The sequence below is a fragment of the Athene cunicularia genome, assembly GCF_003259725.1.
Source record: "Athene cunicularia isolate RWA chromosome 2 unlocalized genomic scaffold, athCun1 chr2_part2, whole genome shotgun sequence".
NCBI lineage: Eukaryota > Metazoa > Chordata > Aves > Strigiformes > Strigidae > Athene > Athene cunicularia.
Window position 1 is genome coordinate 5,766,869 of NW_020799096.1, and position 25,900 is coordinate 5,792,768.

Here is a 25,900-nt window from a genome sequence, read left to right on the forward strand (position 1 = left end):
TTTTTTAATTTTAAAAGAGAGGGGGGGGACGCCACACGACACGACGACGACGGGGACGATAGGGGGGGGAGGACGACTCACAAATAATCTGATGACAGTTATATTTACTCTCAAAAAATACACAAGTTGTTTCAACTCCCTTCTGACAGATAGCCAACCAAAACTAGTTGCCTGTATTAAAAAAAAGGGGGAGTTGGCTTTTAGTTTAATTTATATTGTGATAAAATGTATTTTCCTTCTTCCATATTGCATTTCTTACTATATTTAGCTAAGAGTCATAATGTGTTCCTTCAAACCAGTTGACCTTATGTCCAGTGGTTCTGAAATTAGGGAAAATGCTCTGTATAATGTTCATAGTCTTTTGAGATTTTATTTTATTTTTTTAATTTTTCAAAGGGCGCCTGTTTCCTTATAATTCTGCAGGAAGAGAGAGGCTCACAAAGAGTGTTGTGTTTGTGGCAACATTGATTTCTTCTGAGTCATTAAAACTGGACATGGGCAAGTTATTTAACTTGCACTGAATTATTCAAATCTGTCTAACAAGGGAGGAGACCAAGACTGAAAACAAAAATTTAGAAGCTCATAAAAATCAAAGGTGACTTAGAGCTTCCAAATATAGGCATTATGTTATAGTGTAAGTGGTCTCTCGCATTTGGCTCTTTTTCCGGATTTTCTGAATCATTCCTTGCTGAGGTAGAGCTTCTTAGTTCCAGAAATGGCACCTTCTCCAGTCTAACCCTGCCCTACTGCAGCAATGGAAAAACTGAGTAGTCCTTAATGAAATCAGATGGGCATGTTTGGAAAAGGGCATACCACCACACTATCATTCTGCCATGAAGAACAAAGCTGCCACTAAAATTATGGGGCCTCAGGAGGCAAAGCAATTAATAGGGAACTTTACTTGAAGAATTTACCTCTGTGTCCCTGCAAAACAGACTTGAGCTTGGAAAGCAGTAAAGTGTTATTTGAAATAACTTGCTTCCCTTTCTCCATCTGGTATGTGAACCATATGCTATCAAGCTCTTATGTGAAAGCTCCTCATGCCCCCTTAGTTGCTTTCAGAAACTTAATGCAATATTACCTTGTCGTACATGCATATACTCTTCTCAGAGAAACGGGGTAGCCCAGTTAAAAAACTTATGAAGGAATACCATGGAAGCCGGTTTGTTTTGTTAAACACAGGCCCAAGAGCAACACTGTAGTTCGGTGGCAGGAGAACCACAATCAGCTGGTGGCATCTGAGCATCCGTAAAATTTAGCCTGGCATTATGCAGCGTATTGAAGCTTCCTGGTTAAATCTTGATACAGAACTTCAAAGTCTTTTATAGTATGCTCTTAACAAAGACACTGACCCTCCAAAGTTGGCTTCTACTTTGAAGAGGCTGGCGGAGCGCCATAGCAATTGTGCATTTTGTATGAGCACCTTCTGCCAAAGTGGAATTGTTTGAACAGCAGAGGAGGCCAAACACTGGCAACTAAAATAGGAGAACATGCACCAGAGGTGCTCAGAGAGATGCTATGAAATCACTGAGGAGAGGCACTGTGACAAGGGGAAAGGAGCACTACAGAAATCAAGAGTGGTGCTGTGGCTGAGTGTACTCTTCTCTACAGCTCTTTCATAAGCAGTTTATGTTATCTAAGAAATTCAAAGACATTTTAACAGAAAGGATAAAATGAAGTGCATCATTACAACAGGTAGAGGATAAAGCAGAAACTGTATTAGCAGACAGTCTGTATGTTTTAAGGACTTCCCACTGTGTGGCTAAAAGCCAGCCCAAACGTGTTTCTAGAGTGGAGCTCAGGAAGCCGGTCACAAGACCTTGATGTTGCAGTGCCCTGCAAGAGCAAGGGGCAGGCATTGACAGATGAAGAAAAAAAATTGTCAAGGTGACTGAGGTCTTGTCAACATGGGGCGGAGGGGAAAGGAGAGGGTTGACAAGATAACACTCCTTCATTACTACTCCAGCAAAAGTCTCTAGACAGGCCTGACCTAACACTATCAAGTTTGCATGTCAACAGAGCTGAGCGTGCTAGTCAGCACAGCCATCTACTGCATCACAAACAGGAATAGCAGCAGGATCCACTGCAAACAATCGGGTCGTTCTCTTATAGTATCGCTACCATATGGCGAAGGAAAGGCTGCAGTAGATGAGACTTCCTCAAAACTGTGACTTGGCTAAACCAACTTACAGATTACAGAAAACAGAGCAATTTGGTACCCAAGCTTTGAAGGACCATGAACATTCTCCTAAAAGTGAGGTCAACTGCACATTCCAAAATGTGAAGTAAAGAAATGGAAAACTGTGAAAAGAAGCAGGCCAGAGAGAGCAAAAGGAGCAAACGTGAGTTTTGCACACCAGTGAAGATGGCACTCCTCTGTCTTGCATGCACCTGGGCCCTTAACTCTCAGAAACGACACTGAAGACAACTGAGTAACGCTACTCACAAATGGAGCTGATGTCAAGCTATAAAGAATTTTGCTTATGCTGATGCTACACTCTTAGGTCACCAGAAATGCAAAGAATATTGTAGTTAGAAAATAACAATCAACCAGTACTGAGGTCACATCTGCAAGAGCCCACAGAAAGCGTAAATCAGATAAGAAAACCACCTGTCACATAAGGGTAAGAAGTTTAAAGCCTCCTTTCCAAGAGCTAATTACAAAAGTACCCTACCAGCTGCATCTACATCACATGATACTGCATTAGAATAGGGAATTTAGCTTATGGGGCATTTACATAACTTTAACCCAATAGCAGACCAGACGGTCTTTCTATCAGTCCAGTTGTTTTTTACTTTAATAATGACTCTGAAGTGTGATGGGAGCTACATGAAACTTAAGCCTCTCGTTAGCCAAAAGCCACAACCTTGTATAGCCTTTGCTCTGAGGATCAGAGTAACACAGAAAGGTTTTGATTTAAACCTCCAGGGGATGCATCACATAGCTGCAACTCTAATCTCAGGGAGAATGTAATCCTTCCTCAATTCTTAAAGTCAGAAAAACTGGCTGAGTCGGCACTCTCCCAGACAACTTCTGTCCTCCAACCAGCCTTGCTTGGTTTGCTGGCAGAGTTTTCCAGCAGACCTATACTAAGCAGCAGGGACAGACCACTCAAAAAGAAAGCAGACAACATAAACATATAGCCGAGCAGACCACAGCCTATTTCCACAGGCTGTTACCACTCACTTTTTCTACTGCATCCCAGAAAATTCCTAGAGGCTGCACATCTTAAAGAGGAGAATCCTCCACCAACCAAACCCTGAGTGTCTGTCTTCAGGAGTACTACAGAACCATAAACAGAGAAATGTTGGCCAAAAGAGACCGTCTGATGCAACAATCCCCTCGACACGGGACTATCATGAGGTCAGCTGTGGCTTCACCCAGCTGAGTTTTGAAAACCTCCAAAACACTATGACTCCATGGCCTGGAGACAATCTCTTCCAGTGCTGCACCAATTTCCGAGAGAGGAAGATTCTTCTAATGTCATTCAGAAAATCCCCAGCCAGCCAACTGCCCACTTGCACTAATGTAAGGGGTTATTTTACCTGCAGTGCTAGGCGATGTGCTTCCTTTTGAACTTCATAAGGCTTCTGTTGACTCAGCTGAGTTTCTCCGGGATCTTCTGGATCAAAGGCCTACCATCTGCCATGGCAGCCACTCCCCCAGATTACGTACTGTTACGGAACATAATAACTTACTACCCACCATAAAGGATAATTACCCTGTGTAGCAAATACATACTACCACAGTGGTCTTTGCTGACATAGGAATGTTTATCTGACTAGACACGTGGGTCAAGTGATGTTTTCTTTCTCCCACCACAACAATAGCTTGTGCCAGATTCTTCAGAGGACAGAGTAAGACACATAGTAAAGAAGGCAAACAGGTTCTCTGCCTTTTCCCCCACTCTCATCTCACATAATTGGATGCCACCACTGTCCATATAAGCATCTCCTTGGTGGTTCATAAGTTTTCTGGGCTGCAAGCTACTGTCAAGATTGAAGTTGCTCTCTATAGAAGATTATATGCCATTGTGAAACATTAGACCAAAAGATACTACAGAAGGGATGTCTCACCCACCACAAAACCAGTCACCTCAGGAATGGCAGAGATGGTGGGCGACTAATCCTTTATTTGAGTTTCTGCAGAGCTCCTAAGCAGTGTGGCATTTCCTGGCATGAGTTTATTAATGTGATGTGTTAAAAATTCCCTTGAAGCAAGCACAGCAGAAGGTTTTTCCCTTGTTCTAATATGTACTTGGAAAATAGCACAGTTCTTTTACATTCACTTACCACAGCAGCCTTTTTGTTCTAGTATCTCATGACTTTGAGATCAGAATTAACTTTGTCAGTTAAGGAGCCTTATTAAAACGAACTATTTCTTCTACAGAAGAGGAGAAATCTGAAGTTTCTATCATGGAAGATATCACTGAAAGTTTTAAATTGTAAAATACATTTGGAATAACAAATTTCAAATTAAGAGTGTCATATGGGCACATACACAGAAGCTTATGTTGCTAGCAATAATGGGCATCATTACTAAAGCAGATTAACCATCTTTCAGTCAGTATCTGCAAAAAATCCCATGTACAATGGGATGCCTAGTAAACAATTCCCTGCAGTTAAGGGCTGTACACAGGAGCAAGGCAGCTCACAGTTTCTCTTCGGTCACAAGGAAAAGTGATATGCTGTGGAAGCTCAAGAAGACTGCCATCAAAGTGGAGTCTCCTGAACCTCCAGGCAAATGGGCAGCACAGCCATGAAACCAGGACCTCATGTCATTTCTAGAATAATTCCTGCAAGTTCAAGGGCATCAGTCACGACTTTCCCACTTCTTTATGACAAATACAACCACTGCATTTGTCAGAGTAATCAAAAAACAATACCCAAATGCACCATAGCATCAGTTGCCAAGTGTTCCGATTTGATAACAAATAGTGTAGTGTGGCTGGACATCACCAAGCAGAACAGCATCACACTGAAACACAACAGCAGCACCACCCAGGCACCTGCTCCCCATGCCTGCACCACAACCGTGCTGACCACATCTGCCCTCCCAGGATGGCCGTGTAGCAGAGCTTGGTCTGCCCCAACAGGCAGCAGTGCTGCCCAGATGCCAAGGGTGACCACTGGTGGACCTCTCCCCATGCCACAGCCCCACCATGCAGCAGCTCTCCTGCCTGTGTGTTTTGAAGTTGGGGTCTTCATACACTACTCCCTGTGGACCTCCACATGCTTTACAGAAGAGGCGTTGCCCCAACACGTACAGCAGGGCACAGTCTGGCTTTCTCTTGCAACTGCAGACAAAGTGGTTTGAGCAGTCACCGCTCCTGTTCAGCAAGCTGCATTCGGCATCTGTTTAAGTGAAGCCAATTTACTTGGTAGACAAAAAGCTCCCAGATTAACCTGGATCACCTTCAGGTGCTGAAAAAGAGTAACAAGCAGCTAGCGGTAAGGCCTCAGAAACACGTGCTTCTTAAGTGGTGATGAGGCTGAAGCTGCAGAGAAGTGACAACATCCATCCAACATCATGTCAGAGATGGGGATGGGACAGAACCATCAGTGGCTACATCAGTCCCGGGCCACAGCTTTCTCCTCTTAGACCACCTCACTTTTTAATGTCTCATTTAGACATTTTACAGTCCATGAAAGCATTTGCATTATATAAGTGCTAATTATATAGTGTAAAGGGCTCCTACTTCAGAATTAAGGAAAGCATTAATGCATTATTAATTATTTCAGCATTTACTCTTTGCTATTTGGATCATTGTTCTGATTTTTGTAGCACACACCCCCTTTAATTTATTTTTTTATTTGTTTTTTTATTCAGCCAAATAGTTCCTAGCTATAATTTTGATTACAATTTGCAAATGCTGGTTTGTGGAGGATTAATTACAGTGGTGGAGGCAGAGGAAAAACCTGGTGGCTGAGCAGTGCTTGTTTAGAGGCACAGGACAGCAATGGGAAGCGTCATGGTCATCTCAGCAAGACTCTGTTGAGCAGCAGAAGTTTGAGGCTGCCTCCTTCTCAAATCCACAAACACACTGAACAGCTACAGTTTAGTCCTAAAAGGCTGTATGCTATTTAAAAAAAAAACAAAAAACAAAAAAACAAACCAACCAAAAGCAGAGCACCTCACGCAGACTGGGAGGATGCAAAGGGACATTAATTTCCTTACACAGCTCTCATTAAACACAGATGCTCGTAAACTGCCACAACTGTCGCAGTATACAGCCAGAACACAGGTATGTAACCAGTTAATAGAGAAAGTTATAGAAATGACCATTACATAAATTGCACAGGGCTGTGTCTATGGAGGAATTTTCTTTAACCAGCCTGCTAGTATCCACTAAGCTCTAAAGCAAGGTTTAAGGTCTATCTGCTTCACCAGATGCATAACGGGACAATAAACGTGATCCTGCTGTATCAGTCCAGTCACCAAAGGTTTTCCTTTAGAGAGGATACAGGTAAACTTAAAAGCGAAAATCCCAAATCCTTCTAATTTTAAAAGGCTGTGAGCTTGTTGGGGATTAATAAATCTTTTTAAAACCTTTCAAAGAGCCATGAAAAGGAGATTTTGTTAAACACATGATTCTTGCCATCTCCTTATTTGTGCTTCACAGTGCAAGCAGGGCAAAGATTTAAGGTGCTTTGCCTGTGAGTGGATGCAGCCTGCCACGAGCTGCGGGCAGCGTGAACTCCCTGAACTGCAGTAACCCTGTGCAGGCAGGGATCCAGCCAGACGTCTTAGGGGTTACTAGGATTCACTTTTAAAGAGGAGAAACACTGTCTTTCTCTCTCTCACTAATAAAAATAAAAATTGCCAAAGGCAGATGTCTCCGCGTGCTTAAATTCAGTCGGATATTATGTGGTTGGGATTGCATTGCCACAGGATTTAATAAGAGGAAGTTCTCTTATCTCCCTTGGTTAGGCAAAAAAAACATGTCTTTTTTGCTTTATAGAGAGAAGAGAAAAATAGCACCCACCACACAGCCTCAGTACTAGTGTAAGAGGGGGAAAAAAAGTTCCTGATGTTATGCAAGTCCTAGCAGCGTAAGAAAGGTTAACAGAGTTTATTTCACTTCTAACAGTGCGTAAGTCTAGCATATCTTCACAGCCTGCACGCATCAAAAAGATTATTTCATCTGTTTTCTTGTTTATTCCTCCATGGCTAAATTCAAGGCCTTTGCCTCCAAACCCATTCTCCTTTCTGAGGCAACAACCAATTCCCCTTGCCATTCACTTGGCTAGGCAGAGTGGTTTTATGAGCTGTGCAGTGCACATAAGGGTACTGAGGCTTCTAGACACAGCACCATGTTAATTCCTCCAGTAGGACTGATTTTGGTTTGCAGTCCAGGTGGCCAGGATATCCAGTGAGCAGGAAACCCTCCTCACCTTCTTCTGATGAGGGGGAGTTCATGGAGCAGCACCTCAGAAGGCACCTGTCCCCCCCGTCAGGCTGGCTGCTCTCCCCGCATGGTGCTAACCAGGTATCTGGGTCTTCCAGAACATGGCAGCAGCTTTGTCCTACAACAGACCTGCCTATGGCCCCTTAGATTCTCACCAACCTTTCACTAGTTTAAGCAATCAAATACTATTCAAATGATAATTCTACTATGGCATATACAAGACAATAACCCTCTCATCCTCTCCCCAGTGCTTCAAACCCCCAGTACTCAAAGGACCAGCCACATCACAGATGAAGAAAAGAAAGCAGATACAGCAGCATTCACCAGCACTTCACTGAAGAAAAAAGCTGAGTGCAAGATTGCAATTTGGCATCTCACTCTCAGTAAGGTCACCGTGAAGCAGAACCATCCTCAAGGGAATGAGCTCAAGGAAAGAAAAAGGGAGTCCTAATGGAGTGGAGAAGTATGATGGATCTCTGGGTGACACCGTAGAGCAAAGTCAACCTGTTTTCGAGTCTCCAGGGTGCTCACAGAGGCAATGATGATAAGCTCCATGGCCATGCATGAACCTGGGCAATCCCACCTGGGATAGCGCCACTCATGCAAACAACCACGTACTTACACAGGAGGATGAAGAAAGCTGTACGCTTGGGCAGAGAAGGCTACAAACAAGAAGAGGTGGTAGTCATCTCTTCCTCTTTTAGAAGAGCACAGGGAGGAGATGACAAAATACGTAACACCTCATGACGCAACCACACAGAAAAATACTGAAGACAGCTTTCCCAGAAAAGCAGGGTAGGAGAAAGGAGCAGAAAGAAGAATATCAAATTTCCTTCCCCTCTTCAGAGAAACACACAAATAATGCAGGCAAAAACTGTACTGCTAAGTCTGAAGCACAATTTAATAGTCAGGATGGGCACATAGAGCAGTGCATGGAAAGGGGGATGAGTAATCACTGGAACAGATTGTCAGCGGAGATGCTCCCCCCTTCACAACTGGGTGGCAGGGTCTTCTCTTCCCATAGCCCCAAAGAGCTGAGTGAGGAGCGCTATGAAACCTCCCACCCTCCCACCATCTGAAGCCTGACAGACCATGAAGGAGGAGCAGACACACAGAGTTTATCAGTAAACGGCATACCTTCTGCCTACGCAAAAAAAAAAAAAAAACCAAAACCAAAAAACCACCACAGGTTATTGGATACCAATTGCTACTTTATGAAAGATAAAGACAACCCTTTTTTTTTTTTCCAGCCTTGTAAGAAGTTGTTATCCACATGCATACAACAGCAACAACAGTGGAATTTCTGCTCAGTCATAAACCACCCGAATAAATGCACGTTGCCCTGACACACAGCAAGAAAGCCAGGGCTGGGGAGACAACCTCTTCTGATGAGTAAGCAGGGCTGACATGTGCCTGTGCAGATGCAAAGACAATGTGCAAAGGGAGTTGGGTAACACCATGAGGTGAGCCAACACTTTGTTGGATCAAGCCCCCCCCCCCCGGCAGGAACACACTGCTACTGTGAATTAGTCAATATTGCCACAAACCACCTCACCCCCAGTTCTGCGCTGAAGAAATCTCTCATGTGGCCAGCAAACGATCTGATTTCCTAAACCAGAAGAGCCAGGGTCTTGGGCTTTTGCTTTCCTCTCTACCCCACCCCCATCCCAAAACACAATAATGCTCCAAAACGCTCTTTCAAGAAGGGGAACACCCATCACGTCTACAGGATGTGAGAGACGAAAGGGATGTGGGTTTGCTGGAGGAGGTGCAGCAACATGCCTCCAACTGCTGTGCCCTTCAAGTCGTACCAGGATGAGCCCCAAAGCTCACAGCAGCAGATCTCTTGTATCACACGGGACCCGGCTGTGAAGGATCCTACCCACCTCCCATTTTAGCTTTCCTTTCTCTGGGACAGAATGTAGCCTTTTCCACAGAGCATACGAGGGATGAAGGAAAAAGGTGTGAGATTGTGGTTCACAAAAAACCCTAAGTGTAGCTCCAAGATAATCCTGTTATTTTTTTAGAGACCATCTTCACAATTTTTGAATGTTCAGAACAGGCGAGACTTGGTTAGGGCCTGACCCTGCAAAGGGGACTCCTCCATCTATATGGCTTCAATTTAGGGATCCCAATTGAGCTGGCTGGTCCTCAGGAGTAAAGCTTGTAATTAGAAGGAGACATCCTGAAGAAAAACCAAACTATCACACTGTGCACATGAGCTCCTCTAGCACACCTCTGTGCACCTCAGACCCCAGCTTTAATTCTACCCTAGCTTCCCCTCCTCAAATCAACTCCTTTAGCACTCCAAACACCCACAGCTAATAATATCAGAAGGGGCAGCAGAGCAAACAGAAGCACAGCCAGGTATACTGGGAGTTTTCATTTCACCTGACGTCCTGACCCACTAGAAGGCAGGAAAAAGTGACATAACTTAGCCAGAATAAATTTCCTTTACATCCTTTTTTTTTTTTTTTCTTTGTTTTCTTGGGCCTGCAAATGCCTCAGGAGCTGCACAAAGTCTTCTGGAGCAGCACCTTCATGTAGCAGGTGGGTTGACCTCAAGGTTACCATGTTAGAAATGATGCAATCCAAACCTCCAAGGTCAAATCCCAGCACTGAAAGATGTCCTTGTAAAGGCATTTGAATATATTTATATATTCATTACCTTGTTCTCTCTCTCTCCTTGTACCTGGTTTTGGGAAGAAAAAAAGGCCAGTTCAGTAGAAAACACCCTCCCCCCTGTCCCATTAACCTGCTTTTATTTCCCCTGGCTACTTGCACACAAAAAGAAAGAGCAAACCCATAGCAAATCACCACCCCCCCGCCCCGAGTGACTGCAAGCAGGGTCAAGAAAGACATCGTTTCTTCCTGCTGCAACCCAGGAGCTGTGCTGTGCTGAACATTTGTGCTTCTTGTCAGCAGGCCAGCAAGCAGACAAATGGAGCACCGCCATGAGCCAGCCCGGCTAGCTAAGCATCCTCGCTAGCGCGCCGTAGACCCGAGCACTCGTACCACCATCACGCCATATAGCTGCCCTCCGCCTTGGCTCATCGCTAATTCAGGGTTATGCTATTCCCATGAACTGCTGCTTGTCTTCCCGTGTGGAAAGCCAGCAAGGGAACATGCTAGCCTCCCAGAAAACCATACTCTGTGAGGAGGAGGGGATTAGGAAGGAACAATGTCAGAGTGTCTTCAGTGAGCTGGAAGGAATCCCAGCTTCCAGCTGCACAATGACATGCAGGAAGGAGTTTTGAAAGCTTCCCAGTCACAGAGTATCCCTGCGTGCCAGGCTCAGAGATGTCTGGACATAAGAATGGCCTTTAAAGCATAAGGATGCAAGAGGTCTGCAGAGCCCCACACACAGATTGGCCTTGGCAAAGCAGGGAATGGTGGCTCCAGCTTAGCTTTTTTTCCTGGCACTGGATGCTAATTGTGTAGTCCAGATCCTTAACCTTATTTAGGTCAGAGGCTTCAACACAAAACAGTCTTAGAAATGCCAGCCTTCTGTGGGAATGAGAAAGCCTGCTTGTCCAGACCCAGAGCTCTCCAAATACTCGAGCTGAGGTGCAATCGTATCTTAGAAAGGTATGACAGGAGATCATGTTTGATGGGCTGCACACAGTGGTACAAAATTCACATGTTTTGTAACAAGCTCCAAGGCAGATAAAGCTGCTCTTAATGAACTACGTGCAGGGCATGAAACAGGATCATGCAGATGCTCACAAAGATGTTTCCCATTGACCCGCCCTCATGCCCTGACAGACACTACGATGCCATCCCTTCCTCTGGTTTGCCACAAATCTTCTCCAGCTTAAACAGGTTATAATCCCCAAAACCACTGGAGAAATGGTGTAGATGGCAATGCAGGCACCGCCAGAGAGCAGGGGCGAGAACATTGCATACTGAGCACCAGTGACTATTTTATTGGATTCAATATTGGACATAAAGCAACATAAAGAGGGCTCCAATGATTCTTCTCAATGGTGCTTAAGCACCTGCAGGCCTACAAAGTCATGGAGCAGAAATTATAACCCTTTCACAACACTGATCTCACTCCCATTTCTTGAATACTCTGAGGATAAAGTAATCATTGCTCCATGGAAAGCATTTCAGATTATTTGAAGAGGTGTGTCTTGCAAAGGTTTTGTTAGCACGACTGCCTCCTAAAGTTGTGCCATAGAAACAATCTATAAAAACAATCAAACAAATTATTTAACACCTATGCATTGCACCCATAAGACAAAATATCAGTATGGAAAACAGGATGTAAAAATAGGGTGATAGGGAAATATGCTGCAGCGTTTGACTGAATGCAGCATCCAGGAGGATGGAAACAAGGAATAAGCAAACTGTCTGAAATTTAACAATCAACTCAATGGAAACAAACTTCTGGATTTGGCATACTTCCCAGGAGCATCCCAGTTTTGAGAAGCAGACTTAGGAGGTGAAACTTGGACCAAGCACTGGGAATAATAAAAATGGAAGCAACAATCTCTCTGCTTTCTCGGGACAATGGATTCAAGCTCTTGTATGACCCTTGCTCCCCAATAACATGAAATTGCCCTGCAGCAGATAAATAGATGTGCTAAGTTTATAGACAACATTTGATCAAGACTTTAGGTTATAATGACCCTGGGAAGATCTTATGAGCAGGGGGGGAAAAAAAAAAATCCCCCAAACCCCAGAATGATAGTATAGTCATCTGACAAATCTCTGCTTCAGAAGAACTGAAGTTTTCAGACCATCATGCTTACATTCCTAGCAGAAACCACACTTACACACCAACTAAGAGAGTACCCACGCTTAGTGCTGATCTGACTGTAGACTCCAAACAATCCCCCAGAACGTACCAATAAGTACTTTAAAAACAGTGGCACAGGGAGTCCTACATGGACAACACAGGCTTTCTCCTACAAATACCAGGGTTTATCCAAATCAAGCTGTACTTAGGCACTGAAGAAAAATGGTACTGCCGTGACAAAGCTGATATTCCTCTAGTACTTTCTATTTTTAAGAGATATTCTGAACAACGTGTCGTGTTGAAGCGCTGCTAGACAAAAAGATTCTTCTGATATAAATTCATCAGTCTCTCCTCACAGAGCTGACGTCTCCAGACACTATCTTTAGGAAGATAAGATGCATATGGAAGAGGAATCGTAAACTCTCAGTGTGGCATGCACCCGTACAGCATAATCAGATAGGCTCAACTGAAGATAGGAAAAAAAAAATGCCGAGCGCTTGTGCTGCTAAGCTCCTAACATCCATATAACCTCCATTTAAACAACTGCTCTCGCAAGTTAAAAATAATTCCACTTCCAACACATCAAGAAATTAACGCGGTATTTTTCTGCAGAGCTTCAAGTAACTCTGAGAAACAGAAATCAAAAACATAAATACTTTTTTCCTTTAAAGTAACAGTACAGGCGCCTCCTCTATTTGCGAGAATTCGTAACACTCCTGAAATAAATGGCAAGGCTGCAGTTTTCAAGCAGGTTTTGCCTGAAACTTGAGATATCTTAAAAGGTACTGATTTTCAAACTGACTGGCATGAGGCTTCAGCAGAGGAGAAGGAAATGCGGCAGCATATCTTGGAACCAGAAGACAGTGTCAGAATGATTTTGGGGGGAAATATCACGGGGATAATCCAAGGAAACTGAAGTCCTCGGCCTTGTAAGTGGAAAATGATATCATTCATCCCTCATGGTGTGAAAGCAAAGGCATGATCAAGAAACACCTGCAACAACTGGAAGCAGTCGAAGTGTGGCAAGACAATTTAAAAGCCCAGTGAAGCCAGTGAAAAGGTTTTAGGTTCAGTAGGACTGGAAAGAGGACGAGGACAGGGGTCATGTTCAGATTATGCGAACAAGCTTTGAAGGTCAGGTCAAAGATAAAGGCAGGCTTACAAGGCAATTTCCCTTCAACCTATGGACAATCAATATATAGGAATCTTCCCATCTTCTTACTTTCATTTTCTTTTTTCCAAACGAGTACCCAGCTGGGCAATATAGAGGGCCAGCATCACCCCTGCATGCAGCTCCTCAAAAAGGCTGCTGTACTCTACACACACACAAAAAAGTCAAAAATGCATGGAAAAGCAAGTCAAACCACAGCCAACTCCAAGTGGTCTTGGTTTAAAAAAGAAATGGGAAACACCACATGCTTAGAGGTGGCTTTTGCTTGGGAAACACAACCTTCCTGCACTGACAACGCTTCCAGAATTTTACTGCCAACAGCTCTGTGTGGAAATTGTCCAAATATCTATTAAATCCACAAGCTGCTGACTGAGGACTGTTCAATCCCTGAACCTTGATCTTGTCCTTTAAGCCATAGTTTCCTTTTCTGCGGCGCTGCTTTGCAACAGAGAAGTCAGAAGCAATTAAAACAGGAAATCATGGGGTTTTTTTGGTAACTAAAGGGTAATCTTTACCAAGAGATCCCTCGGAGATGTGTTGGATATAAGGCTGAGCTGTCAGCCAGCAGTACCAACCCCTTCACCCTCACCCAAGCCACATGCTGTTCACTGCTCAATGCCGTGTTTTCAGGAGGGTGGCCAGTGCGGAGGACAGCAGGCAGCACTGGTAGCGCAGTCTCCATTGATTATGAAAGGGGAGTGTAAACACAGCTAGAGATAAGGGAAGGAGTTGTACAAAGGACTAGCAGGAAGATAGACAGATGATAGCCAAAAATTGCACTACCATTCCTGCCAGAACCATAGCTAAACTTGGGCTGGTCAGCATAAAAGTTGCAAAGGGTAGTCAGGTATCACTGCAGCATTTTCCTGCCAATAGCAATTATTTTAACACGTCATTCAGCAGCAGCTCTGATGTTTTATATGTGGCGGGGATCTCTTGCAGACACAGTGTACTTCCTCTCTCATGTGTTACAGTGCTGGTGTTTGCCTCACCACCATCAGCCCCATGCACCACAAGAGAGGAACAGCTCAAAAACTTCCCTAACGTGGTCCTCATGCAGGTGGGACCCCATCACTTCCTCCACTGGAAGAGCCACATCTACCTATGTTAGCTTAAGATGGTATTACCACTGGAAAACTGCTGCCTTGTTTAAAATGCAAACTGGTTTAGATCAAGTAACACGGGTCCTTCCCAGCTAAGATTAACCTCCCTGACAGGGGTTCAATGCTCTTCCATATTTTTGTCTGCTTAGAAGGTAAAAAAAAAGATAAGGTAGTCATTTGACAGCAAACCTATGAATCTGACCTTGCATGCATAACAGCAACAAACTTGCCTATTTTACAGTTTATTTTTCAATATCAGATCAGAGTTGCTTCTGCCCCAACACCCTGCAATTCAGCAGCATTGAACTAGAGCCACGCTTGGTCTTATTTGCTTAAATAGAATAAATAAAGAAACCAAACACAAGGTTTCTAAGTTAACATCCAGTCCATATCCAACAGCACGCTGCTTCCAGTTCAGCAGAAAGCTGGCTAACCTTTACGCCAGCCAAGCCTGGGCAAGGGAGGAAGGGAGGGCACTGACCGGCAATTACCCTGAGCAGGGCTGGAGCAAGCCCTCAGTGGCCAGTGGGCAAGCGCCTGCGCCTCCGCACCCGCAGGCCTGCGACACACTGACCGACAAGGAAATGGGAAAAACGGAGCTATAAATATAAACGAGTCGAAGGATAAGTCTGAAAGCAAAAGCAACAGCCTCTCTGCGCTGTAGTCGGGAGAGGTTTATGCTGTCCCCTGCCTTGTTAAGCAAAGGGCACGGCGGCTTTGCAGGACTGGCAGCGTGTCGCGAGCACACGGGATTTAGGGGAGGAAAGCTGCCACCACAGCGCATGGCAATAGCCTTGTTGATCAATTAGCTGTTCAGTAACCCATTAAAAACCTGTTCAGCTGTGAACGGCTTGGACAGCTGTTGTAGCTAAATTTGCACAAGAGCTCAAGCATGTTACCTGAAACGCCTATAAAAACACAGCAAAAAATAGCCACGCAGAAGCAAAAGGAAATTTTCCAATTCTTCCCCCTCATCTGTATCCTTAAACCTACGGTATGAACTGCTCCCAGGAATAGCTTTGCCCTGTGGGATGTTCCCCACAAAAAGCAGGAGGACATTACTGTGCTCTCCCCCCTACTGCATGGCAGACACAGAGACAGGACGGACAGACAGCCGGCATAGCCATGAGGCTCCCTTCCAGACAGGAGGTGCCAGGCAGCATCAGACAGAGGGACTCCAAGCCGATCTGCACAAGCTGGCTGCATTTATTCCACTGCAAATACGGTGCATTTAGTTACCACTGTATTCCCAGCCATCATTACCATAGATAACAATATAATCCCAAATGTATTTTTTCATAGGAATTAATTTATTTTTAAATTATATTTTTATACACAGTTCAGCTTCTGGAACATGCACACAAGTGGGGCACAAGCAGGGTAAATGTATTTCTCTTACTTACTGGCCTCTAATAATTTTACCACAGGCACTGAAAATAACAGCTCGGCTCTGACGCCAGGCTCCTGCCTGCACAAAACCCCCAGTAGCTGGGGTGGAAAGGAGGTCAGCGGCACTGATCCATCCCGACGGTGACCGAGCAGTTTAAAACACTCATGCCATTTGAAAATGTCACACCGCTTGACTGGTACATGGATATGCTGCATATGCCAAGGGTGACATGAAACAGTTTCTCAACAGAAAACATCTTTTTTACCACAGCTACGTATTCCCTTCACTGTCCATCTGCTGTTGACATGATGCCCGCCCTGCTCTAGGCACCGTATAGTGCATTTCAGAACCCACCGTGAATCACCCAGGACAGAGACGAGGGAGGGACCAGACCGAAGCTGGGTGGCAAGCACATCCACACCTCCAACGTAGGAGAGGAGGTCTTTGGCAGGTCTCACCCTCCCCTCAGCAAAGCCACCATGCACTTTTAATTCTCTGATAAATCAGTGGGGATTGCCAGCTATTATTCACACAAAGTAAAGTCCCTCATGTAAAATAATAAATCTGGAAATGAAGAAGCCACTGAGCTCCTATTTTTAAGCACTGTTATTAATAATCTGCCATGGTTCTTGTCTCCATCATCACACCATATAATAGCGTTGAGAAATTACTGCAGCATATTGTAATTATTTCAGTAAGGACACTGTGCCTCTGTCTGTCAGCTTACACCTGCATCACAATGAAGAACAATGAGACTTAAAAATAAGTTACATGCACACTGTAATCTGTGTCTATCAACTTGTCTCTGCTTATCTGGCCAAGCCTTGAAATCATTATTTGGGCAAGACTCCCAGAGAAACGCTAATTAGAGACTGCAGAAGCAGGGTCCTCCCAACCACACAGCTGTAGGAAACACACTGAAGCCCAACTCCAGCAAGAAGGGTGCAGCTAAATCTGTAAAACCAGATTCTCTTGTAAATGTCCCCATTTAACACAGCTGCAGACCCGTGTTCACAGTGAGCCAGACCAGCACTTGGTTGTAGAGCGTTTTCCTCTAGTTAAGAAGGACTGATGGAGTTTCCACTTGCACCTTCTCAGGAACTTGGAGTATTTAATTCTCGTGTTTGCAGTCCCTTGGTCTGTCTTCCCTGGCAAGAACAGCAGCAGCAGCATCTTTTGCCTTTAGGAGCAGTCCTATTGCTCTTTTTAAAGTGAAACCTAGAAAACCACCCTTCCTGTAGCTGTACTGTAAGCTCCCAAACCGCAGAAGAATCACAGAGCATTAAAGATTTCTGTTTACAGGACGGAGCCCTATATGTAGATACCTCGTCTGTCTTCTACAGTCATGTAGCACAAGCTTTCTGAGAAGTCTAGCAGGATGAGGTTATAGCCTTGTGGCCTCTGCTCATGTTTCAGGAGCATGCAGTAAAGCATTGCTACTAATTCACCAATTTATTACCATAAATCAGCCAATCCATTTAATCTTTGCTGTGTGGAATGCAGAAAACACTGCTGGATCTGCAGGAGTAGGCTGGCAGCTCTGGTTTACCAAAATACCTGCAATCTGTAACATGAATCCAGTGACATGTAATAAAAGTGCAGAATAGCCCAGAAGGCATGGATTGAAACTACGCAGCCATTAAGTGCTGCCAGATGTATCAAGTACACATGTTGGGAGAAAAAATAATATATGAACAAATGCTTTCCCCACTGATCTGTTCCATTTTAGTCCAGGCTTTACAGCACAAGTAACAGTGGCAGGGTATGATTATGAATTTAAAAAGGAGGAAAAAAAAAAAAGGTTTATTTTATATGGATAAATGGGCCTTTAACTATACCATTTTCCCAGTCACATCCTCAACTTTAAAGCAGATAAAAATAGGTGGTTAGATACAGCCTCTCAGATGTTCAAGGAATACACTGAGGCAGTTGTTCAAAGTCAACAAGATGCCCAGATCCCCCTTTAGAAGAGAAAATCCCTGGGAAGGTTACTCAGGGGTGATTTCAAGGGCCTGTCCTACATCCCTGTGTCACACTCGAGAGAGGAAAGCTGTGGGGGCTGTGGCAAACCCACCAGACCCACAGCTATCAACAGAGACCAAGCAGGATCAAGACAGCTCCGTGCATCCACCTCCAAGGCCTCCTGTGGAGCACATGGCTCCAGATGCCTTCTGCAAGAGCTTGGACCGGAGGATGGTGTACACTCTTGATGATCTTGCTGTAAGTCCACCCACTGCTTTTGATCTCTCCTTCAAAGACTCCAGAGTTGCAAAGTATCCTGAGTGAGCAATCCGCCTCCTAGAGGAGGAGCAGGCGATGCCCATCTCAGTACTGCATCCATATGAAGCACAGGTTTGGAAATGGAATTTAATGAATTGACATCACCTGTTTCCCCAGCAGCAGTCCCAATAGGGGCTGGGAACCCTACCCAAGATGGGAGCAGCACTGCATAGGAGCCCTTAGCCTTAGGGAGATGGTCATACCTTTTCACACTGAACTCCGCAGACTTTGTGTGATTTGACATAGGCAAAGGAATGGGCCAAATCCTGAACAGGAGTAAATCAGTAGAGTTTCATTTCACCAGGAAATGATGTAACTCAGGGTCTGACCCAAAAAGATCTTGCTGCTCTCTCCTGCCAGAGCACAGTTTCAGTCTTCAGCAAATAAAATATTCCTTGTCTCATATAGGTAGAGGCCAAAAAAATGCCAAAAAAGAAAACAAAAACCCCAACCGCAAAACCCCAAGCACAGCAGATCTTCCATCACCCCATTTTTTTGTCCTCAGAGGTATTAGAATGTGCAAATTAATGGTGAGTTTACATGCATCTGCATTTCTGTTGCTCATAAAAATCCGTTTTTCAAGTACACATAGAAGATACCATCTAACAATTACTTTTTTCTCAAGTTTTTCCTGAAGTCACAGGAGGCAGGATTTCCTCCCTATTACCAACAGGAGGAGAGGGTGTATTTGTTCTTTTGCCATTTAAGACTTATTAGCACGGCCAGGTTACTCAAGCCAGACCCTCTTTCCTGATCTTTTCTTGCAGGGGAATTATTCTTGGCAAGGCTCCAGCCTAGTATTAACCCGATGGAGAAAAAACAAGTGGCTGTATAAAGAGACATAAAACAGATGCACCTCAGGGCTTTGCTGGGCCACCAAGAGCTGCAGCGACAAAGTAGAAATAACAACTACGGGCTGGCATGGAGCCTACAAAGCATGCAAGTATAACCATCACTACTACTACAATACACTGCTGTGAGGAACGTGAGAAAAAGCAACACTGTCTGTTGGCAGGGGCATGATCCCTTTCCATTGTCCTGCCTGGAAACATGGCTACAAGCCAGCAGGCAAGGTACCACACCACACCCTTTCCAACCAAAGCATCAAGCCCCTGTAGTAAATAATTGCCCCCTGTAAGCATTACACAACCTTTTAGTCCAGATTAAGAGACTGGACACAAAAACAAAGTCACCACTCTATTTAATGCAGGCAAGCGATGGGAACGTGCTTCTCCTGCCTCCATCACCTAGTGTGGGGACCCGAAGGAAATGGCTTTTTCCTCAGCTCCTTATGCACAGGAGGTGGCTGCTCCAGAGGGTGGTTCAGGAGCTTGCCTTTTATTTAGGTGATGAGAGGACATGCTTAGGGTGACTGCTCCCCTGTGACACCTACCTGGGGTAGGTAGGACTAGGAAAAAGAGCTTCTGAGTATAGTGGCATAGTGAGGGTTACTCAGTGACTGCCCGTCCACCCGCTGCCTCCCAGTAGGCAATTTTGGCCTGAGGTTTACCCATCCGTCCCCCAGCAGGAACACCAGTTCGGGTCTCCGAAGAGCCACAGAAGTAGAGGGCAACTTCTTACTTTTGAGACACCTCTATGTTTCTATCTAACCAAAGTGAAAACAGCTAACAGCTCACAAAGCTGGGAGAAGAAGTGGCTGACATGATCTGAGAGGGTAAGCACAGAGGTTTGCTGTCCAAGAAACTAAACCAAGAAGAGAAAAAAATTAATCAGTGTGCCAAATACAAACCTTATATTGGTACTTGTATTTGTTACTCTACAAACATGTAAGAAATACATTTTTACAGTGACAACAATTACTCACAGGAACAATGGCCCCACAGACATGGTAGAGTCCCCATCACTGGAGGTTTCCAAGGTGCAACTAAACAGGTGCAAGATAACCTCATCTAGGCTCCCTTTCCCACAACAGGTTGAACCAGATGATCTTCAGAGGCTCCTTCCAACCTGAACTCTTTTACAATTCAGTGATTTTTGCAACAGGTGTTAAGCCTTTATTACTTACACTTTTTTCATCTAGAAGATGATGGAACCACACCAAGATTCTGACCAAAGCAAGCAGCAGAGGGAAGGAGCTACCTGAACTGCTTGACATAGAGAAGGAACCTGAGCTGGGCTTCATGTACCTGAGTCTCAACCTTGGTACTCCACCATTTTCCTGCCACATATTGCACACCCCACACATCCCCCTTTGTTTTTTTGTTGTTGTTGGGGGCTTTTTGAGAGCGACACAGGGGGAGAGAGACAGAAAGAGGGAGTGCCAGTTCTGGCTTTCAGACCCTCTATCAATTTTCATTTACTCAGCTGCAAAGTGTGCTTTCAAGAAAAAAAAAAAAACAACAAAAACCACTCAATATTATAATGCATAACAAAAACCAGCTGGAAAAACTCGACTGCAAAAAGTGCTGGGAAAGGTGTACAACTGATCAGTGCCCTCGGCTACTAGAAAATTTCAAGCAAGCAATTAAATTAGAAGATGCACCTTCAGCATGCTCTGTGTACTGGCCGGTGTTGCAAACACCTGCATCATGCTTCTTGATGCAGTCATGCAGCAGGCACCCCGGCACACAACAGCCAGAAAAAGTGGTTAAGGGGTGTCACAGCAGTCACGAGCTCCATTTACGGCCAGGAGGGACAGGCCTGAGGCAGGTATGAGTGAGGAGTGGAATGAGTGGAAACTGCAACAGGGGACGCTTTGACTGGACATTAGGAAAAAACGTTTCCCAGAAAGAGTGCTCAGACAGTGGAACAGGCTGCCCAAGGAGGGGCTGGAGTCACCATCCCTGGAGGTGTTGAAGGGTCATTTAGATGAGATGTTGGGGGCTATGGTGCAGGGGAGAACTTTGCAAAGTAGGGCTGAGGGTTGGACTCGATGATCCCAAGGGTCTTTTCCAACATGAATGATTCTGTGATTCTGAGTGCCCTTCCCTATGGACATGGGGTACAGAACAGCACTGGGGTACCTCCACTGACCTTGGCCCGAGGAGACATCTCCACTGGGGCTACTTATCCTCCCCATGAAAACACTTGCTGCCTTTGACCTGAACTTGCTCACCCTTTCAATCATGATACACTAACCCTACATTTTTCTCTTTTTTGGTGGGAAGAGCTGTTGTTTTCTTCATCTCCTGAGAACAGAAAGGACATGGCAGTCTGCTGGAGGGAATGACCTGCATCCCCAGAGACATGCCAGCTCTGACCCCCTGTCAACAAATCCTAGCTTTGCTGAACCACACCTGCAAGAAATGTCACAGGTTTGGGCAAATTTACCCCACATTTGATACTTTAATCCAATTATGCGTCACACTCGCCTCTGCGTTCATCATGTTAAGCTCTTCTAAAATTACCCTCTAGTCCTCTGAATGAAAACACCTCGTTCCTGCACTCCAAACACTGTGATAAACATAGATCCTTGTAATACGAGAAAGAAGGTGAGGACCTTGCTGTATTTCATTATTTCTGTATTGCAGCGATGAATTTCAAAATAGCTTAGCAGTAGTAGTCATACTTACTGATTTGGTATATGTTCCCTTTACTGCTCATCAGAAATGTAGCACTTCTGGATACACGTGTGAAAGTTTGAAGGTGGTTTTTTCCCTTCTCCCTTCAGCAGATTACTCTACATGATGATATTTTCTTGCCTTTTGTTTGTTTCGAAAGCACAACCCTCTTTCCTTCCTGCACAACTGTTCCTTTAGTGCCAAGGCTATGCAGGGCCTGAGGACAGGAGGACTTTCATCTTCTAGCCTCACCTGGAAACCAGCGGTAATTTTCCCCGTTGTTAACGTCTGAAAGAACAAGCCCAAGGGGTCTCCAAGCTACTTGCTGTGAACTGGTCATGAAAAAAACAAACACCAAAGCAAACCCCGCACCAGCCTTTCAAGTGGTATGAAAGTCCCCAAAATCTCAAATTAAGATTCTGTACTGCTCTTTACACAGTTTTAATACTGTCTTCTTGACTTGCTCTGCTTTATTCCTGCACTTAAAAAGTCAGATGAGGCAGGTCCTCCAGCTTCTGGGATCACCCCAGACTACAAGGGACTGGCCTGCAGGAGCACACTTACGTACAGGAGGGTGGTTGTGCGCAAAGTACGTCAGCAAGCCGGTGCCCATCAGCATAGCTGTGAGAGCATCTGCCTGCTGCCAGACTAAATAGCCTTCAGATCCACCGGGCAACAGCTTGGGCCGTAGCTGTAGACTTCAGTAACACACGTGGGACATCTGCTGAGCACGCAGAGCGCCTTGAAAACACACCCTAGGGATTTCATGAGGCTGAAGTGCTGGTGAGCCCTGTGCAGCAGTGTATTCTTGCTAGCAGAAGCAAGAGATTCATTTCTCCAGCTGATTATCAACTGAAGTTGATTTACCTGAGCACAGATTAGTTTGCAAGGCATTTTATCAGTTCCCAGGGTACATGACTGGAGCCAGAAGGGAGACCATGGTGTTCACCCACAGAAAAGCAGTTTCTGGCCTCAGCTGAGGCCGTTTTACAGCTGCAAAGCTTCACTGACCTCAGCAATGCTAGAACAAGCATGAGGAAATTCCTGCCTGAGGTGATGAGTATGACTTTTCCCAACATATACTTTTTTCCTGCATTGTGATGATTTTTTTCTGTTCCCACATTTATTTTCCCAGGAATGTTTTGCAGGCTTGTGTGTGGATGGACATCACTCTCATTTCTTTCCAGCTTCTCATGTTATCTCAAATTTGATCAAACACTGAAAACAATTGCATTGTACTATCCCTGTGTGATTGATGGCACATCTACGTGCAATAAAACAAAACAAAATCAAGTACTTGCATCAGGCTCCTCTTAAACCTCAAAGTGTCAGAGAGACTTTTCACACCACACAGTACAGCTGAGTACCTGTTTGCTAAGCTAGATGGAAACAACGTACCATGCAGTTTAAGAGCAAAAATAAAACAAACTGCTAGGGCCATACTCTGAATGCACAGTGGCCAGCTTGGGCTAACACGGGCTTATTGTGTGAGTTGTATTCTCTGCCTAGCTCTTTTAATAGGTGGAGTGTTTTGGGATGGTTTGGGGTTTTTTTTCCCCCCCAAAAAAATGCTGAAGATGCAGAACTGACAGTTAACGCTTTACTGGATTAGGTCCCTAAAAAGTAAAATATGTAAATAAATAAATCAAAGTCACTTTTCTTCCAAAACTGGATTATTAGAATAATCCTGAAACTAGTGAAAATCAGCAAAGTTTCTTTCCTTAGCAGGTCTGTCTGCCTCTGATCCCTACCCTGATGCCCAACTCCACCCAACTTCATCCTAAGGTCTTCTCCAGCCAACCAACTGCCCATGAAAGAACAAGAGCAGTGACAAAGGGGGAAGTATGGAATACCTGAACTAGCAGAGAAGTCAAAGAATCCTTAAAGATGTTAGGCTGAAGCCATCAGAATAACATCTGAATACTCCTGCTAGCCTATCATCTCCATTTTGGCTACCAAACAGCAGTGGCCACGAGATGACAGATGTGTCCTATGCAGAAGCATCAGGCTCCTAAGCAGTGCTCAGCAGAGGTATCCCTGACCACAAATACTGTACCGCAGCGCAGGATGCCACATCACTGCCACTGTCCTCTTTGTGTGCCTGACCTCTGCAACCGACAAGAGCCATTATTCAGCATATTACTGGAAAAGGGCAGAGCTCTCGGCACTGCCAGAGATAACAGTTCATCAGGACTTCCCCTCTCCACCATAATCGCTTTTGCCAAAGTCCAAGAGTCCCCTGCTCCTATTCATTTCCAGCTGGAAGTCTGAATAGAAACCAGAGAGAAAAGTTAGTTTCCCAGTGCCGTAAACTAGATACCAGACCAGCTGGGACAGAATTCACATGTGGAGAGGAAAGGGTGAGAGTTATTTCAAAATCCTGATTGCATTCTTACATTTCTGTATCAAACAAAGTTTAGCAATAGAGACATCCCCAGCACAGTTGCCTGATTACCTTACTCAAAGAGGAAAAAAAAAAAAAAGAAAAAAAAAAAAAAAAACACAACAAAAAACTCTCAGCTTCTCAGCCATTAACACCAGAAGCACCATCCCACTTGACCACACCATAAACAGACCTTGCTCCATGCCCGCTAGCTCCGTGAAATCAGGGGCCCGCCTGGCATGGGGACAGCACAGACTCCCCAGGCAGCTGCTCCATGTCTCACACCCCCAAGGGTGAGCAGCCCCTCCAGCTCAGCAGATACCCCATGACTGCTCGTTAATGAGCTGTGTCACTCCTGTGGGACAAGCTGTGGCATTCCATGCTTGTTACACAGTTCAAACCATCCTGCCTGTGTGCTCGAGCTTTTCTGATTTCAGGAGCAGATCCGAGGGAGTGCAGACTACAGCTCTGATGCTGATGGTCACCACCCAGACAAGACTTTCTGGAGAAGAGGCACTAGCAGGTCTCAGTTTGGCAGCTGAGAAAGAGGCTGATGTAGCGCTGCATCCTGCTTCCCAAAGTGGCAGTGAGATGCTCTGGGAAACACCGTAAGAAACTGGGTACATGCAGAACAGCCCTTCCCCTGCTATTCACAGCTTCTGGCAGGAAAGACAGTCCTCTGTGACTTGTTAAAGGGCTCTTTACAGAGAAACAATCCTTGACCAGCCATTATGAGGCCTGCCATGTCTTAACCTCAACAGCTCAGTCTTCCCAGCACAGATGTGTGTACACACACACCCCCAGGAGGTGCAGCAACTTCCAGGGGCTATAGCGGCTTTATCAAGGGACAGTCACTACAGTCCCAGTGTTAAAACTCAAGCAGGGTTCCGTGCAATAAGTGGGAAACATGTAATAATTCTGGGAAGGAGCAAGTCTCACTAGGATGACAATGGGAGTCTGGAGTGCCCAAAGCCCAAAAGGCCTTAAACTACAATCCTGCACAGTGCTGGGCCTACAGGTCAGGTGCTGCCTCTTACCTGTTCTCCAGCAGTGTCATGCACACAACCTCCCGCACGCCTGGGTTGTTGGCTTTCTCGAGGGAGCAGCTTTGCAGGTTCCAGGTAGCCACCCTCAGGACGGGTCTGCCGTCTCTCACCCCCCCGAACATCTCCACGGAGGGCCGAGTGGATATGATCTGGGTCGGACCCCCAGGAGGAAAGTCCAAGTCCTCGCTCTGGAGGCTCAGAGAAGTGGGGCTGGGGTGAGGCCTGGCAGTGAAGTTGAGGCCACCGTTGGTGTTCGTCGAGGGGGGCCGGGACCGCTCCGCGAAAATCTGATGCCTGATTTTGTCCAGAAAGGAGGAGTTGATGCAGTCCATCCTCACCAGGTCCTCGATACTTTTGAAGGGCCCGTGCTCTTTACGGTAGTCCACGATGCTGTTGGCGATCTTCTCGGTGATTCCGCGGATGCTCATGAGCTGGGCGGGGGTGGCGGTGTTGATGTTGATCTTGGTGGTGGAGAGGTGATGCTCCGAGGCCGGGTCCTTGCGCAGGGAGCTGGGCGAGTGCTGTGCCGAGCTGCCCTTGCTGCTCACGCAGATCTCGAACTTCACCTGCTCCAGCTTGGCCGCCCCGACCCCGCTCACCAGAGCCAGGTCCTCCACTTTCTTGAAGCCGCCGATGTACTCCCGGTACTCCACGATGTTCTGGGCCACCACCCGGGTGACGCCGGGGAGGGTCATCAGCTCCTCCTCCGTGGCCGTGTTGATGTTGAGCCTCTCCTGGTTGACGAGGATGTTGCTGAAGTTACACGCCGCGCTGAACTTGCGGCTGTGGCACAGGTCCGCCGGGTCGCGGGGGATGGAGCGGTGGCAGCCCAGGCTGCCCCCCATCTCACCAC

General features: G+C 45.5%; 1 protein-coding gene across 1 annotated transcript in view; it reads right to left on the bottom strand.

Moving 5' to 3' along the window:
- LOC113477518 (endonuclease/exonuclease/phosphatase family domain-containing protein 1-like) overlaps window positions 1-25,894 on the bottom strand; it is a 26,055-nt gene extending 161 nt beyond the window's left edge. The window contains exons 1-5 of the mRNA XM_026843830.1: window positions 25,039-25,894; window positions 20,257-20,263; window positions 17,172-17,174; window positions 13,518-13,526; window positions 5,002-5,012 (exon numbers count right to left, since the gene is read on the bottom strand). Of these exons, the coding sequence (XP_026699631.1) occupies window positions 5,002-5,012; window positions 13,518-13,526; window positions 17,172-17,174; window positions 20,257-20,263; window positions 25,039-25,892 (884 nt within the window). The 5' untranslated portion in view covers window positions 25,893-25,894. The remainder of the gene's footprint in view (window positions 1-5,001; window positions 5,013-13,517; window positions 13,527-17,171; window positions 17,175-20,256; window positions 20,264-25,038) is intronic.
- Window positions 25,895-25,900: the final 6 nt, after the last annotated feature.